This window comes from Telopea speciosissima, chromosome 8 (assembly GCF_018873765.1).
Source record: "Telopea speciosissima isolate NSW1024214 ecotype Mountain lineage chromosome 8, Tspe_v1, whole genome shotgun sequence".
Lineage (NCBI taxonomy): Eukaryota > Viridiplantae > Streptophyta > Magnoliopsida > Proteales > Proteaceae > Telopea > Telopea speciosissima.
In genome coordinates this window covers 6480159-6494690 of record NC_057923.1, presented here as the reverse complement: position 1 = coordinate 6494690, position 14532 = coordinate 6480159, and the positions used below count along the sequence as shown (strand labels likewise).

The window sequence follows — 14532 nt, the reverse complement described above, 5'->3', positions numbered from 1 at the left end:
CCATCCAAATGCTTACGGGACAGAACAGACTGATTTATCAGTTCTCGTTGCTTTCATCCAGCCTAAAGACAACCAAGTTTCATTTAGTTAAATTGGCTTGAACCTTAGTCCTCGACGGAAATGGTGAATCTGCCACTGCAATTGTAGGCCTAAAATCACTCGCGAGCGGAGACGTAAAAGAAGGGGGTTAGGGTATGGTATCCGCAAGAGAAGGACGAGGGGTTTGGGGGTTTTTTTTCAGGGTCCATAACTTTGGTCATTCATCTGTTCGAGTTCCTTGGTTAGAGATTTAGAGTTTGATTTTTTTTAAACATATTATATGCATATAATATGATTTGTATACTTGTATAATACGTCGAGCGCTAAAATCCGTATCTAAGCATTTATATAGAAAAAAAAATTTGAATTATATATTCGAATCCGCATATTATACGCATATAATATGTGGATTTACTAATTATGTTCAATACTGATACAAATCAAGATACTAATATAACAACCATTTGTGAGAAATGAGAAATAAGAGGGCTGCAATGCTATAGGAGGGGAATTTAGATATTTCGAATTACCAAAGGAGAAACAAAATTGAAAACTTAATTTTTCTAAGGCAATTAGTTTAAGATAAGGGAGTTGAAGTAAATGGGGGAAAAGATCGCTGTCCGATCATTTATCCCTACACCCACACAAATGGCCATGTGAAAAGACCATTTTGCCCTTATGTAGATGCCCATGTATGCTTGCATTGGCCCAGGCATTGGCATAGCAGGGGCCATTCGACCTAACAACAAACCTCCACCCTAAGTAAATTATAGACCAACTATAAGGGAGTGATATAAATTTCGACATGTTTTTAGAAACTTATCAGACGCCAAATTCCTTTGTCCTCTCAATCGATGGTTAGACGATCAGATCATTTGGTTCAACAATCTAACAACAAATAAAAATATAATAAATTGGACCGAATTTCCCTCCACCCACGGTGAATGGGATCCCATTCAATGGGGGGGGGGGGAGAGGGGCAAGAATGGATATCGGGAAGGCATTTTGGAACATATCAAAACCCCAGGAGGGATTTCTGAAACATAGGATGGATTTTTTTTTTTTATGAAACCCTAAGATGGTTGGTGAACCATCCTTTGTGAGTGGAGGAAAACTTTGTCCAAATAAATTTATGATATCTACTAAAAAAATATAAGATTTAAGTGAGAATAATTGCTTGCTCAATTGGTCGGTAACTTGCCGCCAAAACAATTGTTAAATTTTACTATTTTAGTAGCCTCTAGCTCAATTAATGACCTAGCCTCTAGCTCAATTAGATGGCCTACAACTCTACAAGGTATTGCATGATCACCAATGTTTTTTATTATGGAAAATTTTTTATTATTTTTTCAACGGTTCATAGTCATCCATTTCTTCTTGGTTACCTTCTTCCCACCCAAAAACACAAAAAAATAAAAATAAAAATAAAAATTCAACCACGATTGATTTTTTATTTTAACATGTGGTAATGGTTTTTTTGAAGGCATAATTTAAATTGACAAACGAGAAGGAGAAGTGGGTACTACCTCTCAGTGGAATTTGAATCCAACCAATAATATATTACGTGGTCGAATCTCATGAAGGCAACTTGGATCAAATTGTTGTTCATTTTCCTCATTAATTATTACTAATGACTCATTATTATTGACATAGAAATAGCCAAATAGGGTTCATACATGGACCTTGTGCCAAAATAGAACCTAAGGCATTTTTTTAAAACCCTTTTAACAAAGGACAAAATTATACTAAATTTTTGTGAAAGATGAATCGTGATTGTATAGTCCTTAGCTTGTAATATAATATAATTTATTATTTCAAGGACCATGAAGGCAGATTCTCTTAAATATTTTTATCACTCTCTTAAAAAAAAAAAAAGATTCTCTTGCAAATGGCCATCATGTACCAAAGGGGAAGAATATTTTTTGAATTCGTCAAAGATGGGAGTTTGTTGATGAAACAAGAGTCTCATCGTATGGTCATATCCCATCATCAGTGGAGCTGAGGATTCTTCCTCATCTTCTTTCAACTTGAAATTTTCCAACTTTGTTCTAGAAAAAAAAAATTATCTTGTTGTCATTAGAATTGTGAAGTGGAGAGTTGTAACCTTTTTTTGATTGCCCTGTATCTTATTTCTAAAAATTATTTAAAAAATGGATAAAAATATTTTCAAACTAATTTGAAAGTGATTTATAAAAGCAAAAAAATGCGTTAGATTAATCAATACAAAACTATTATAGAAACAGGTTTTATCAAACACCTTTCAGTATTAATAGTGTTTTGGTTACGTTTCTGGAACAAGTTTATCAAACACCTTTCAGGAAGCCAGTAACATTATTCTGGTAACAGTAATACCAAAATACGTTTTTTATCAGAAACGGCACAGAAACACTAGTAACGTTGTCAAACGGTGCCTAAGATTACGATTTTTTTAACCAACCTTAGTTACAATAAGATTTTTCAAACAAAAAAAAAAAATCTATTTATTTGGGCTTCTCTCCAACATGAATACATGTTTTGACTAAAATTTAATGTATTTTAGGTTTCATTGAAAAAAATAAAGAAATAGAGCGAAATTTATATTATACAAATACATTATAATATGGAATTAAAGATCATGAGTTTGATTTTTTACAAAGGAAAACCTATAAGAGGGAGAAGGATAAGATCATAATTCTAAATTTTAGTCTTTGAAAATTGGTGTATAATCCTCGTTGTGAAAAAATATTCCATTTAGACTTCATCCGTTTGTAAGGTATATAAAGGGAAAATAAATGAAAATAAAATAAAATAAAGAATATATCATATGTTGTGTGTGTCGAATTGGATCATGAGAATCTTCCATGATGGATTAGGATTATCTGTTATATGTACACAAGATTCGCATCATTGGTGCTATGGTCTCTAGACTTGAGAGGTTATCACTGTTGTAGGTGGGTGATGTGCGCTTTGGTGTATCAAAGGTTTGTGCCAATACTGACTAACTACCGATGTGGTGGATAATATATCGTTTTTTTTGCAATAAATTTTACTTCGTAAATGTTAAATTTTACATGGTGAAAAGTTTTTCAATGTTTGTTTTGTATAAAAAAACAAGTATTGGAAAACTTTTATACATGTAAAATTTTATAAGTCAAATTTTTTGAAGTGAATATTTTTGAGTAATTAAAATTTTATGCCCAAACAAACAGAGCTTTAATTAAAATCTATTCATCAAAAATGAAAAATAACCATGAAATAAGGTTAATTAAGGGTTAAATCGCTCAAATGGTTTTCTATGGAGGGGAAGTGATAAGAAAAGGTAGTGTTGGGTGAGGAATATGAGGCCCATATTACTCTATTCACAATCTCTGGATAAGAGAAGAATCTAAAAGACATAATCCCATTGGATATCTCCACCCTTCCTTTCACAGAGATCTATACTCCCAAATAACCCCTAAAATCAATCCTTCTTCTAACCTAGTTTCTTCCATCTCTAGTTGTTCCTCTAAGCAGATCCTTAACAAGCATCAATGGCAGCAACAACAACAGCTTCAATGGCCATGCTCAATGCCAAATGCTTGATCTTCAACCCTTCCAAACCATCATCCTTTAAACCCATTTCCCTCCTTTCACTCCAAAACCTCCCTAAAGGATTCACTACCTCCAAAGCTACCACTAACAATTCTAATAATCTCTCATCACCATCACTAGCTGGAACTGCAATTGCTGGTGCAATCTTTTCCACTTTGAGTTCTTGTAATCCAGCTTTAGCAGCTCAACAAATTGCAGAGATTGCAGAAGGTGACAATCGTGGTCTTGCTCTGTTACTACCCATAATTCCTGCAATTGCTTGGGTTCTCTTCAACATCTTACAACCAGCTCTGAATCAAATTAATAAGATGAGAAGCTCCAAAGGAATTATTATAGGACTTGGGCTTGGTGGTGGATTATTGGGTCTATCAAGCTTCCTTTCTACTCCCAGTGCATCTGCAAGTGAGGTAGCTATGATATCTGATGCCTCAAATGATAACAGAGGATCACTTCTTTTGTTTGTGGTTGGACCGGCTATCCTTTGGGTGCTTTACAACATTCTTCAACCGGCTTTGAACCAGATCAACAGGATGAGGTCTCAGTAATTAAGCATCTTCTTCTTTTGTTTTCCTTCCCTATTTGTTTGTTTACCTTTCTAGCTATAAATAGGATTTATGTGTATTATAGCACAAAGTAACTATATATAAAATTCTTGTATTTGCTATGAACTCTTTCATGTTTGCTTCAGTTTTAAGATGATGATTATAAGATGGATCTTTTGTATTTGAATTGGTGGAGGATCTTTCCAGTTGATCTCTACTCTGTACATCAAGCTAGCATGGGCTAGAGTCATGTAGACTCGGCTAGGATAAAAATTAAAAGGGCGCTGTTCTCTGTGCCACAGCACTGGCTGCGCCCAAGCACATGGGGGTGGGCGCAATGACCACCCTACCCCCCCCAATGGCAGGCCCATGTGCTTGAGCGCAGCCTGCGCTACGGCACAGAGAACATTCTTCCAAATTAAAAAATAATCAAATAAAAAACCGTTCCTATCAAAATAGACTCCATTTTTCTGACTTTAGTCACAACAAACTCGTGAATCTCATAAAAACAAAACCCCATTAAACCAAACCACTCCAGTAAAAATGTAAAATATTTTTTTCCCTTTTATCTTGATTAGTTTTCTTCGTTGTGTCTGAAACCGGGTGTTTATGACTTTCTTCATTGGTTCCTTGTTTTTGGTGTGTTTCTAGTTTTGGCTTGGTTTGGCTCTCAAGATAAGCTAATGCCTGTATCTTTGAATTATATTTTTTACTTGTACTAAATGGGCTATTAATGGGCTAAACATGCCTATAAACGGGATCATACTAAATGGGCTATAATGCTATTATGTAAGTTTGATCAATATAGCTCCTAATGAGATTCAATTCTTTGTGATGAAACGAGAATTTACTCGAGAGGGTGCTTCTTACTGGGCTAATGGACATCCTAAATAAATCTCAAATTTATTTGGAGCTCTATGGTCTTCAATCTCAATAGTATGATGACATTTCGAACAATATAAATGGCTTTGATTACATACTACGTTTATTTTTTGCCCATAACTTCAAAGTGCAACAATGTATTATTATCAATTCTATGTTTTTACTCTACCCATAGTCCTTTATTTATAGCTTATGTAATGCAAGATAATAAATTAATCAAAGAGATTAAGAAAGGGTATATTTGGGATAAAATAGGGAATTTATGAGGTAGTTGGAGTAAAACAACAGTCCATAATCGGGCTTAAACGTGTCGAACTCGATCGGACACCCATCGGTCCATCCCCTTGCACCGTGATTGACATGTTTAGCTAACATGTTGGGCCAATTTCGGACTTTCACCGATCTAGACAGATCATTCCTATCAATGCGGGCTTAAAATTGGCACCCCTAGCCCTTGAGTCCCCTCTCTTTTTCAATACCTTAAGTTCCTCTAGCTTTCATAATAAAGTGGTTGCATTTGAGTCTCTCCCAAATGCTACTTCTTTAATTATGATCCTCTCCAGTCTCCCATCTCCAATGCCAGCCAGTTTTAGCAACTATGAAGTGGAATCACAATCACTTGCTTAGCTATACTCGTGTTTGTGTATCTCATGTGCTTCTCGCTATCTACAGAACAAGTTTTATAATCTGCTATTTGAGTGGTAGTTCAACTTTATGTGTTTGGGTGTTAGTTTATACTGGGGTAATTTTGTACGTTTGAGGATTAGGGTTTTTTTATATTGTACTGCACAAGACGCTATATATAAGGGGTGAAGGTTTGTAATTTTATCATTGGAATAGTGGAAGCCTACTTATCGCTTGGCCGTGGACATAGCCCAACCACCTTGGATGAACACGTAAATCTATGTTCTGTGTGTGTATGATCTCCTTTTTCGTTTATCTTTCGTAAAACATTGTTCTATTGCGTTGTCAATTCCTAACACTTCATCCATCACAAAGGTCTCAACATCTTCACCATATATACCTCTTCTGCAATTGAGTAATACATTTTTTTCTTTAGCAAATACAACCTAGTTATCCATTTCAACAATCATTTGTAGATGTTATCTACCTAGTCTTATGTTATGGCGTGTAACTGAGCCAGTGAGTCCAGGCACAGTCGGGCGCAAAATGACCGCCCCACGGCCCCACCCCCATGGAAAGGCAGGGGTGTGCTAGTCATTTTGCACCCGGTTGTGTCTAGGCACAGGTACACACCACAACACACGACCGGGTGGCATTCTTTCTCTCATAAAAATGAGTCATCCTAAAATAGGTTTTTTGAAGGACAAATCGAGTCAGAAAACCTGATTTTTCAACTATTTGTTTAATCAATCTCAATCGAGTCAGGACATTGCACAGACGAAAGAAATCTAGTTAACAACTTCATCCATGATCTCTTCAATACCATTCCACCACGTGTCAAATAAGCTATTTCTTGCTAATTGCTTGATGATGAGATCAAATTTTTTTTTTTTGGGTAACAAGAAGCTTTATTGATAATCATGTGAGGGGCCTCAAACTCTAAGCATGTTTTGGAGCCAAGGAGTGGAAATGGGCCAATCTGTCATACACACACTAGACAGGGCCCTCTTGGCCAGAATATCTGCAACAGTATTCAGATCCCGTGGAATAAAAAAAAAACGAAACAGCAGTAAAGGTATTACATAGGTGCTTAACATAATCCAAAATTACAACTGCTTCAAGGGAAGGGTGCGTAAGATTATTGTGAAGGTAAAGAATAGCTTCTTTGCAGTCAGATTCCACGACAAAATGCGATATCCTCAGAGTGGCCGCTTTAGTAATGGCCATTTTGATGGAAAGAGCTTCACCTTGAATTGCAGAAGTGAAATGAAGGGGAGTAGATAACACATGTAAGGGCCTTCCCACATCTGACCGAAACACCAAGCCAATGCCTCCCTCCAAGCTACTCTGCTTCAATGCCGCATCACAATTTACCTTTACAAAACCAGTTGGAGGTGGGAACCAGTCAGCAACATGAGAGGGTTGATGATGAGATCATTACTACTAGTAGTAGTATTAATTAGTATATATTTACCAAAAAAATAAAATAAAAATTAGTATATATCTCCTTGGTGCCTGTGGATTGCTTAACAGTAATTACATATATTAAATCAGAATCCTCATTTTAATTTTCTTTTCTTGAAGAGGAAACATATTATTAAGGGGTCGAAATCGAAAGAAGAGATTTGGGACATGAGCTCACAATTGATACCAACCGATGCAATTTGGCTGATATGGCAATACAAAGGATTTACGTGGTTCACCCCAAACATTGGGTTGTGCAAATGCCGTCACAACTGATTCGGCCATATCAACCAAATTGTATCGGTTGGTATCAATTGTGAGCTCATGTCCCAGATCTCTTCTTTCGATTTCAACCCCTTATTAATATGTTTCCTCTTCAAGAAAAGAAAATTAAAATGAGGATTCTGATTTAAACACACACAACGCACAATACAAAGGATTTACGTGGTTCACCCCCAAGATGGGAAGCTACATCCACGGTCGAGCAACAGAACATGTTTTCACTATCTCTGAAATTGTTATAAACCCTCTATGTCAGCCCTCCCAGAGAAAAGAACAATATCTAGAGAAGCCCAAACCCAGAAAGTACAGAAATACCCCTAGAGCCCAAAAATGACCAACTAACCAGGGTCGGACCAAAACTAAACATATGTCGAAATACATATCGTTTCGAAGGTCTCAACGAGATCTACACAACTCAACACTTTTGGCATTGATGTAGCCATCTAAGCTTGTTTTGAGGCTGAAATAGGCCTCCGAAGATCCTTTGAACCACTTTCTGGACCGAAATTAGGCTTCACCAATAACAATTCAATATGGCAAAACTAGGTGCAAAGACCATAATCTATATGTTGAAAATGAAACCTAACATTTATGACGCAGAAAAGAATGGAAATTGCAAACAACAATCACACAATGAACATAAGGATTTACGTGATTCGACAAGATTGCCTACATCCACAGTGAGATAAGATCTATTTAACTATCAATGAAGAATAAGGTGTTAGGGTTTAGGGTTTAAGCACTGGTTGCTTAAAGCATTACACCTTGTGTATCAAGTTTGGAATACCCAAGTTGCTGCCTCTAGCTAGTATTTATAAGGAAACTAGGGTTTAGGTCAGATGGGGCTAATTACTAGATTGTCCCTCACAGCCTGAGCCATAATACAAGTAGGATTATATTAGAACATATGAAGGGATATTACCTTAATACTCTTACAATCTCCTCTTATGTTCTACATATATCCGCTACACATGTATAGAAACCATTGTTCAATCAGTAATTGAATCAATATAAATTGAATAAGTTGAAAATCAATAATCCAATGAATCAAGTAAGTAAACTTCAAGAAATAAACTAGGGTTTTAGGTCAAAACTAAACCCAACAATAAATCCGAAGTTTCACATGCAAGTGGCTAAACCAAAAGAAATAGACAAAAGGAAAAGTCCTTGCAGTCCATGTGACTTTATTCATTAAGTAAGTCATCCTCATCGAGATCCAGATTCAACCGTTTTCCTCCATCTTCGCCATTCTCTGTAATTTGTCAAATATGAATTTCATAAGATAACATGAATTCAATCATTTGTACAATAGTATTTAGTTCAACAATAAGAACTTAGTACATTCCATATATGGCTGAAGGTAAATCAAAAAACAATAAGCATCATCATCAAGTTTTTTTACAAGAACTCAATCCTATATAGTCTCTATCACAAGGACCATACCATGTTTCCATTTGGAATACTGTGTTCGTCATATCAATCATAAATTTATGTTGTATCATCAAATTTGAAATGGTACACCATACTATTAAAAATATGTCATCAAATTTGGAATGACATAAAGACTAGCACAATATCATTGAAACATATCAGACATTTTTCATATTCCTTTGTGGAATAACGAAGTAAGAAAACTTCACATGAGAAAGTTGCTACACAGGATATAATGCTTTATGCAACCAATGCTTAAACCCTAACCCTAACATAAGGTTACAGCCGCTCGTCCTCACACCTCTCTTAGATTTCGTTGCAGAGAAAGTACCCTCGAAGCCTTTGGCTTCTTAACGGCCCTTCGGAATCAACCCACAAACCAAGCGATGGAACACAAGACATCGTACCCCCTGTTGTTGGTGAAGCCTGATTTGGTCCAGAAAGTGCGATTGAGACCTTCAATTGGCCATTTCGACCTCGAAACGATCTCGAAATGCCAAAAACTGGCGGGGTTCCATGCCAAAGTGTTAGGCTAGTTGAGATCTTCGAAACGAGTACCTTTTGAGCCATGTGTTATGTTTTGGTCCGACCCAAGTTTTTTGGGCATTTTTGGGCTAGGGGCATTTGTGTACTTTTTGGGTTAGGGCTTTCTTATTTATTGTTCTTATCTCTTTGAGAGAGTAAGATGAGGATTTTGTAATACTTCAGAGACATAGTGAAATTTGTCTACTGCTCAGCCGTGGATGTAGCTTCCAGATTGGAGGTGAACCACGTAAAATCTCTGTGTTGTGCGTTGTATGTTCTTTTCTATTTCATTTTTCTTCGGCAAATCGCCATTCTGGGCGTTGTTTTCGTAACACCCCCAACACTATATAGACTAGGAAACCTTTCATCTTTTTCTTTTTGTAATCAAATATATAAATTCTTGAGATTTACAATAATGACTTGAATATTCAAAGTGTTAGTTTTAATAAATGAATACACACTATTTAAAAATACGAATAGAAAAAAAAAAGGACATACCTAGTAGTTCTCACCACTACAATGTCTGGAGAGGGTTGTAATGTACGCAACCTTATTCCTGCTTCACAGAGAGGCTTTTTTTGACTCGAACCCATGGCCACTTGGTCACAATGGAACAACCTTATTGTTATGCCAAGGTCCGCCTTCTGAAAAAAAAAACATAAATATGCAATATATAGAAAATCCACCTCATAGATTAGCTAGAATGCCTCACATTGTCCAGTTACCCACGAGACTGGACTACCCTTGGAATGGACTAAATCTCAAGCTGAGGTTACAGTGAATTGAGCGCTTAGAAGAAGAATGGATCCAAATGAAGAGTAACATTGGGGTAGGAGATGATTTATAAGTACTTAGATTCATATATGGTGATGGGAGGATTTTACTATTCATGAAATAGAATTTTCATAATAGGAGTTTGATCTAGGGCTTTTGATGACATGGAACCTCTAGTCCACGTGACATACCAATTCAAAAACCGTGCCAACATATGGTCCTCGTAAAGACAATTGCTTGCTCAGTTGGTTGATGCCCTGTAGAGTGCATAAAGTGCAAGCTTCTAGGAAGTCACAGATTTGACTTTCGTGTCTTAACCTTGTGCCATAGACCAGGAGAACCAAGACTAGCAAGGACCACTACTTTGGAGACTCAAGCACTGCATGGCCAGGCATACAACTCAAGCCCCCTGGCAAAGCTGACTACACCACCCTTGATATAGGGAAAGAGCAAGTTAAGTCGCAATTGGATCACTAAGCCTTTAGTCAAATAAATTCATGCCCTCATACGCATAAGCCCTAACAAAGATAGACTATTCAACTACTTTGGCAAGCATCGCCAAGAGGAATTAAGAAGGAAGGGAAAACAAAAAAAAAGGCAATTCCCCCACTTCATGGCCCTAATTGAGGAACGTATCACCTAGGCAGTCACCACCTAAGAAAGCAATACTATACTCTTTTATCCAAGCCCTGACCTCATCAATTATTGACCTTTATCCAAATCCCAGAGGAGTGGTTCAACTCCATTAATCCTTCATTAATTTTTTGAGTTCCTCAGTGATTCCAATGGTTTTTTATATGTGTTTCTTCCATTTTATCCGGTTTGTGTCAAAGGGAATTCAATTTTATATGAGCTTTACTATTATATAAAATAAAATAAAAAAAGTGTTCCTGTGCACAAGGATTCTATTACTATAGGATCTACGAGGGGCAAATGTATGCAACCTTATCCCCCCTTTGCAGAAAGCCTATCTCCATGTTTCGAACCCACAACCTGATGGTTGCAATCCCTTTCTCTATTCACCTTCTAGTCTCCCCCCCCCCTTTTTTATTTTTGATAGATTTGAAAAGGGGGTGCAACACGAGGACTTCCCAATAGGTCATCCATTCTAGTACTATTCTTGTCCAAGCACGCTTAACTGCGGAGTTCTGATGGGATCCGGTGCATTAGTGCTGGTATGATCGCACCCTCTTCTGGTTCTGTTTGTTTCATCCTACTATTTTTTTCCCTTTTCTTTGAGAGAGAGAGAGAGAGTTAACTGACCTGAAATTGATATCCAGACAGAGAAGAAAGATGGGTAGTTGAAGGAAAAATCATGCAAATCCAAAGCAGGTGAATATTTGTTGACAGAAGAAGAGAGAGCACAAAACTGCCCAAACACAACTCTTCATGTGTGTGTTCAGTTGTGCTCTCTATCTTCTGTCAACTTACACCATCTTACTCAACCTTTTTTCTTCAACCTTTCTTCAACAAAATCTAGCCAAGATAGATATCAAACAAACACTAAAATTACAGTAAGAACAAGCAAGGAAAAAAAAAATGAAAAAATGGAGGAAGGTAAGGGGAAGAATAAATGAACTAACCTCTCGGGAATCGGGAGACAGGAACCATGCAATCCCTTCCCCCACAATCATCTCCTTGATGAAACTTTTGTCTTCTGGTAGTAAAGTGGGGATCTTTATCATCTCCATTTATCTGTCTTTTCATTTACGCCAGTACATCTCATGGGGGGACGGAAATGACCATCCTAGTGGAAGAACTCAAAACAAGATAAGCTTTAGATTTCGGAGTTGTGATGATTTGTGAATGAATGGTAGAGACAATAGATCATGATTAGTCTTAATCAATCCGTATAAGAGGAAGCAAGACTTGTTACTCTTAAGAAACCTTTTTATGATAAAAGATAAAACCACCTCTCACTCTCTCTCTCTCTCTCTCTCTCTCTCTCTCCCTTTCTTATCATATCATACATGACTTAGCATTTGCTGTCGTTATTGCATTCGTTTCTTCCTTAATAATTTTCTCTTCTTTCTTAGAATATGTTCTTGTGAATTAAAAAGATATTTATAGACTTGGGTTGCTTTCTTCTTCCTCTACTACCTCATCCACCATCTTCATCAACTTTATGTATATATATATCTTTTTCTGTACGTGTTAGGTAATCCATCCACCGTTGGGGGTTAGAATTAATATCTGATGGATCCTCCTAACGACACCAATGGTTATCCTAGTTTAGTGAAAATCAAAGACATTGGATACGGGTCAGATTATAATTAGGAGTGGGGGGGGGGATCGTGATCGTCTACGGTGTACTGCCCGTGGTGTCTATAGTGGTTCAGGCACATCGTCTCGCATAATGTCCACCTTATCCTTACCCGAACAGGAGTAAGATGGACATTGCGTGCGATGATATGTCTAACCGCTATGGCCTAGAGGATCTGAATTGAATTACGGGTTGCAACAAGGAGGGTTGAATTGGGTTTTTAAAACCCAAGCCCAGCATAAGGCCCAGGGCTCAGCCTAACCCTAGGCCTGGCCTTATTGGGCTCAGGGCAAGCTGGGCTTTGGCTTTGTTTCAATTGGTGAGCCCAATAATTATCAACTTTGAAATTTCCATCACCTCTTCTTCTCTTCTTAAATTTTCAATGTGAGATTAATAATGAGTGCATTCTCTTAATTATGTTTTTTTTCCTTCCGTTGAGGAAAAGACTCGTAATCAGAATTTCTCACATGGCCACTCAACTTGAAATTCTCCACAACGACAGTGTTGAAAAATAGCGCCCAGAATGACGATTTTGTAGAAGAAAATGCCAAGTGAAAGAGAAAAAAACACACGCACAAGACAAGATTTACGTGGTTCATCCCCAAGAAGGAAGGCTATGTCCACGACCAAGCGATAGTATGAATCCAGTAATCTGTGAAGCAAAAAATACAAAACCCTATCACGTACACATCTGTCAAAGAGATAACAACATTATATAAGAAAACCCTAACCCCTAGAAAGTACAAAACTGCCCCCTTTAATCCACTCGGTTTGGACCTGAGCCGAAATAGTTCGAAATACATATCAAATTGAAGCTCTCGACGAGCTCTACAGAGGCAGTGCCTATGGCACTGAGGTATGCACTTTTTGGCCATTTTGGTGCGTTTCGAAGGCGAAATGACCTACCGAAGAATCACCACAACACTTTTTGAATTAAGATCAGGCTTCATCAATAACAGCCAGTTGCAAATCGGTTTAACGGTTCCCGCTCAAGAGTGGCGTGTCTTGCGTGAGCTCAGGACCACTTGTACAGTGATCAAAGGACACAAGTGAAATCATTTGTTCCTAAGCCTACTGCTCTTTCTATCATTGACCCCATTACTATTATTTCTTTGAGATCTGACTTAGGCATCGGAGAGTCCCCCAGAGCTCACTCTGGTTAGCTCTTTCATCGTGCCTCTTGACTTTCCGGTGTGCAAGTTTACCTCGCGGATCTCATCTGCAACACATTGTGAGACTAAAAATGAGTGCATTAATTCTCTTAGTCTTTTTTCCTTCCTTGGAGGAAACTGTTGTTTATTCTGTGTCCCACGATGAAAACTTAAGAGCAGGAATACAGAATAAGATGCTTATGAATAAAGCTACACATTGCAACCCACTTATGCATTTTTCGTTTTGATCAACGCAAGGACTCAGCCCAAGCCTGGCTCAACCCTAGCTCAGGTCTAGAAATCTCAACCATAGCCCGTCCTGCAAGTTAAAACGCCTGGCGCAGATCCAGCATAGCTCAAGGAGGGCCCACCGGGCCAAACTTGCACCCTAGGTCATATAGTATAGCTCGATACCCTACACTCCTACCGTCACAGAATATATGCTTTTGAACTAAAATTATTCCAATCCAATGCTTTTTGCCACACAGACTTGTAGGGTCTTTAAAATCCCTATCCATAAACAGTTATACGTATCAGTATCAGCTGTATTCGATATCAATATTGAGCTAATACGGATTAATCAGTGCAATCAAAAAATAAATTTGAACAAAAAATTGACCGTGTGATTTGTATCATGGATTTAGTGCATGGTGTCGGATCGGGTATCGGTATAGATTTGTCATATGGGATAAGTTTACCTTTGGGTTTTCTTATAAATGGGTTTTCTTGACTATGTTACCCCTTGTCTATGCCGTTTCATTGATATAATATTGACCAGGTATCAATATCGATACAATACCAACAACGTAATTTAAATTAATGAGTATCCTCCTACTAACACCCATTGCGATGATAAAATGAAGCATGATTTAGCACCTAGACCCCATAGCTCGATAAGTTGGGGAAGAAATTAAACCCTATTGATCACGACTAGTCTCTATCAAAGTCTTTTGTAGCTACCCCTTCCTTTTTGTTTCTGTCCTTG

The 14532-nt window shown here is 37.5% G+C and overlaps 1 protein-coding gene and 1 non-coding gene across 2 annotated transcripts; one reads left to right on the top strand and one right to left on the bottom strand.

The window, feature by feature from the left end:
• Positions 1-3527: 3527 nt before the first annotated feature.
• Positions 3528-4164, top strand: LOC122638395 (photosystem II core complex proteins psbY, chloroplastic-like). Its single transcript, XM_043831339.1, has one exon. It carries the CDS (start codon positions 3549-3551, stop codon positions 4152-4154), a length of 606 nt encoding a protein of 201 aa, XP_043687274.1. The 5' UTR covers positions 3528-3548; the 3' UTR covers positions 4155-4164.
• Positions 4165-11203: 7039 nt separating this feature from the next.
• LOC122638412 lies at positions 11204-11322 on the bottom strand. The gene has a single exon (XR_006329415.1). It is a non-coding gene; the product is annotated as a 5S ribosomal RNA (ribosomal RNA).
• Positions 11323-14532: the final 3210 nt, after the last annotated feature.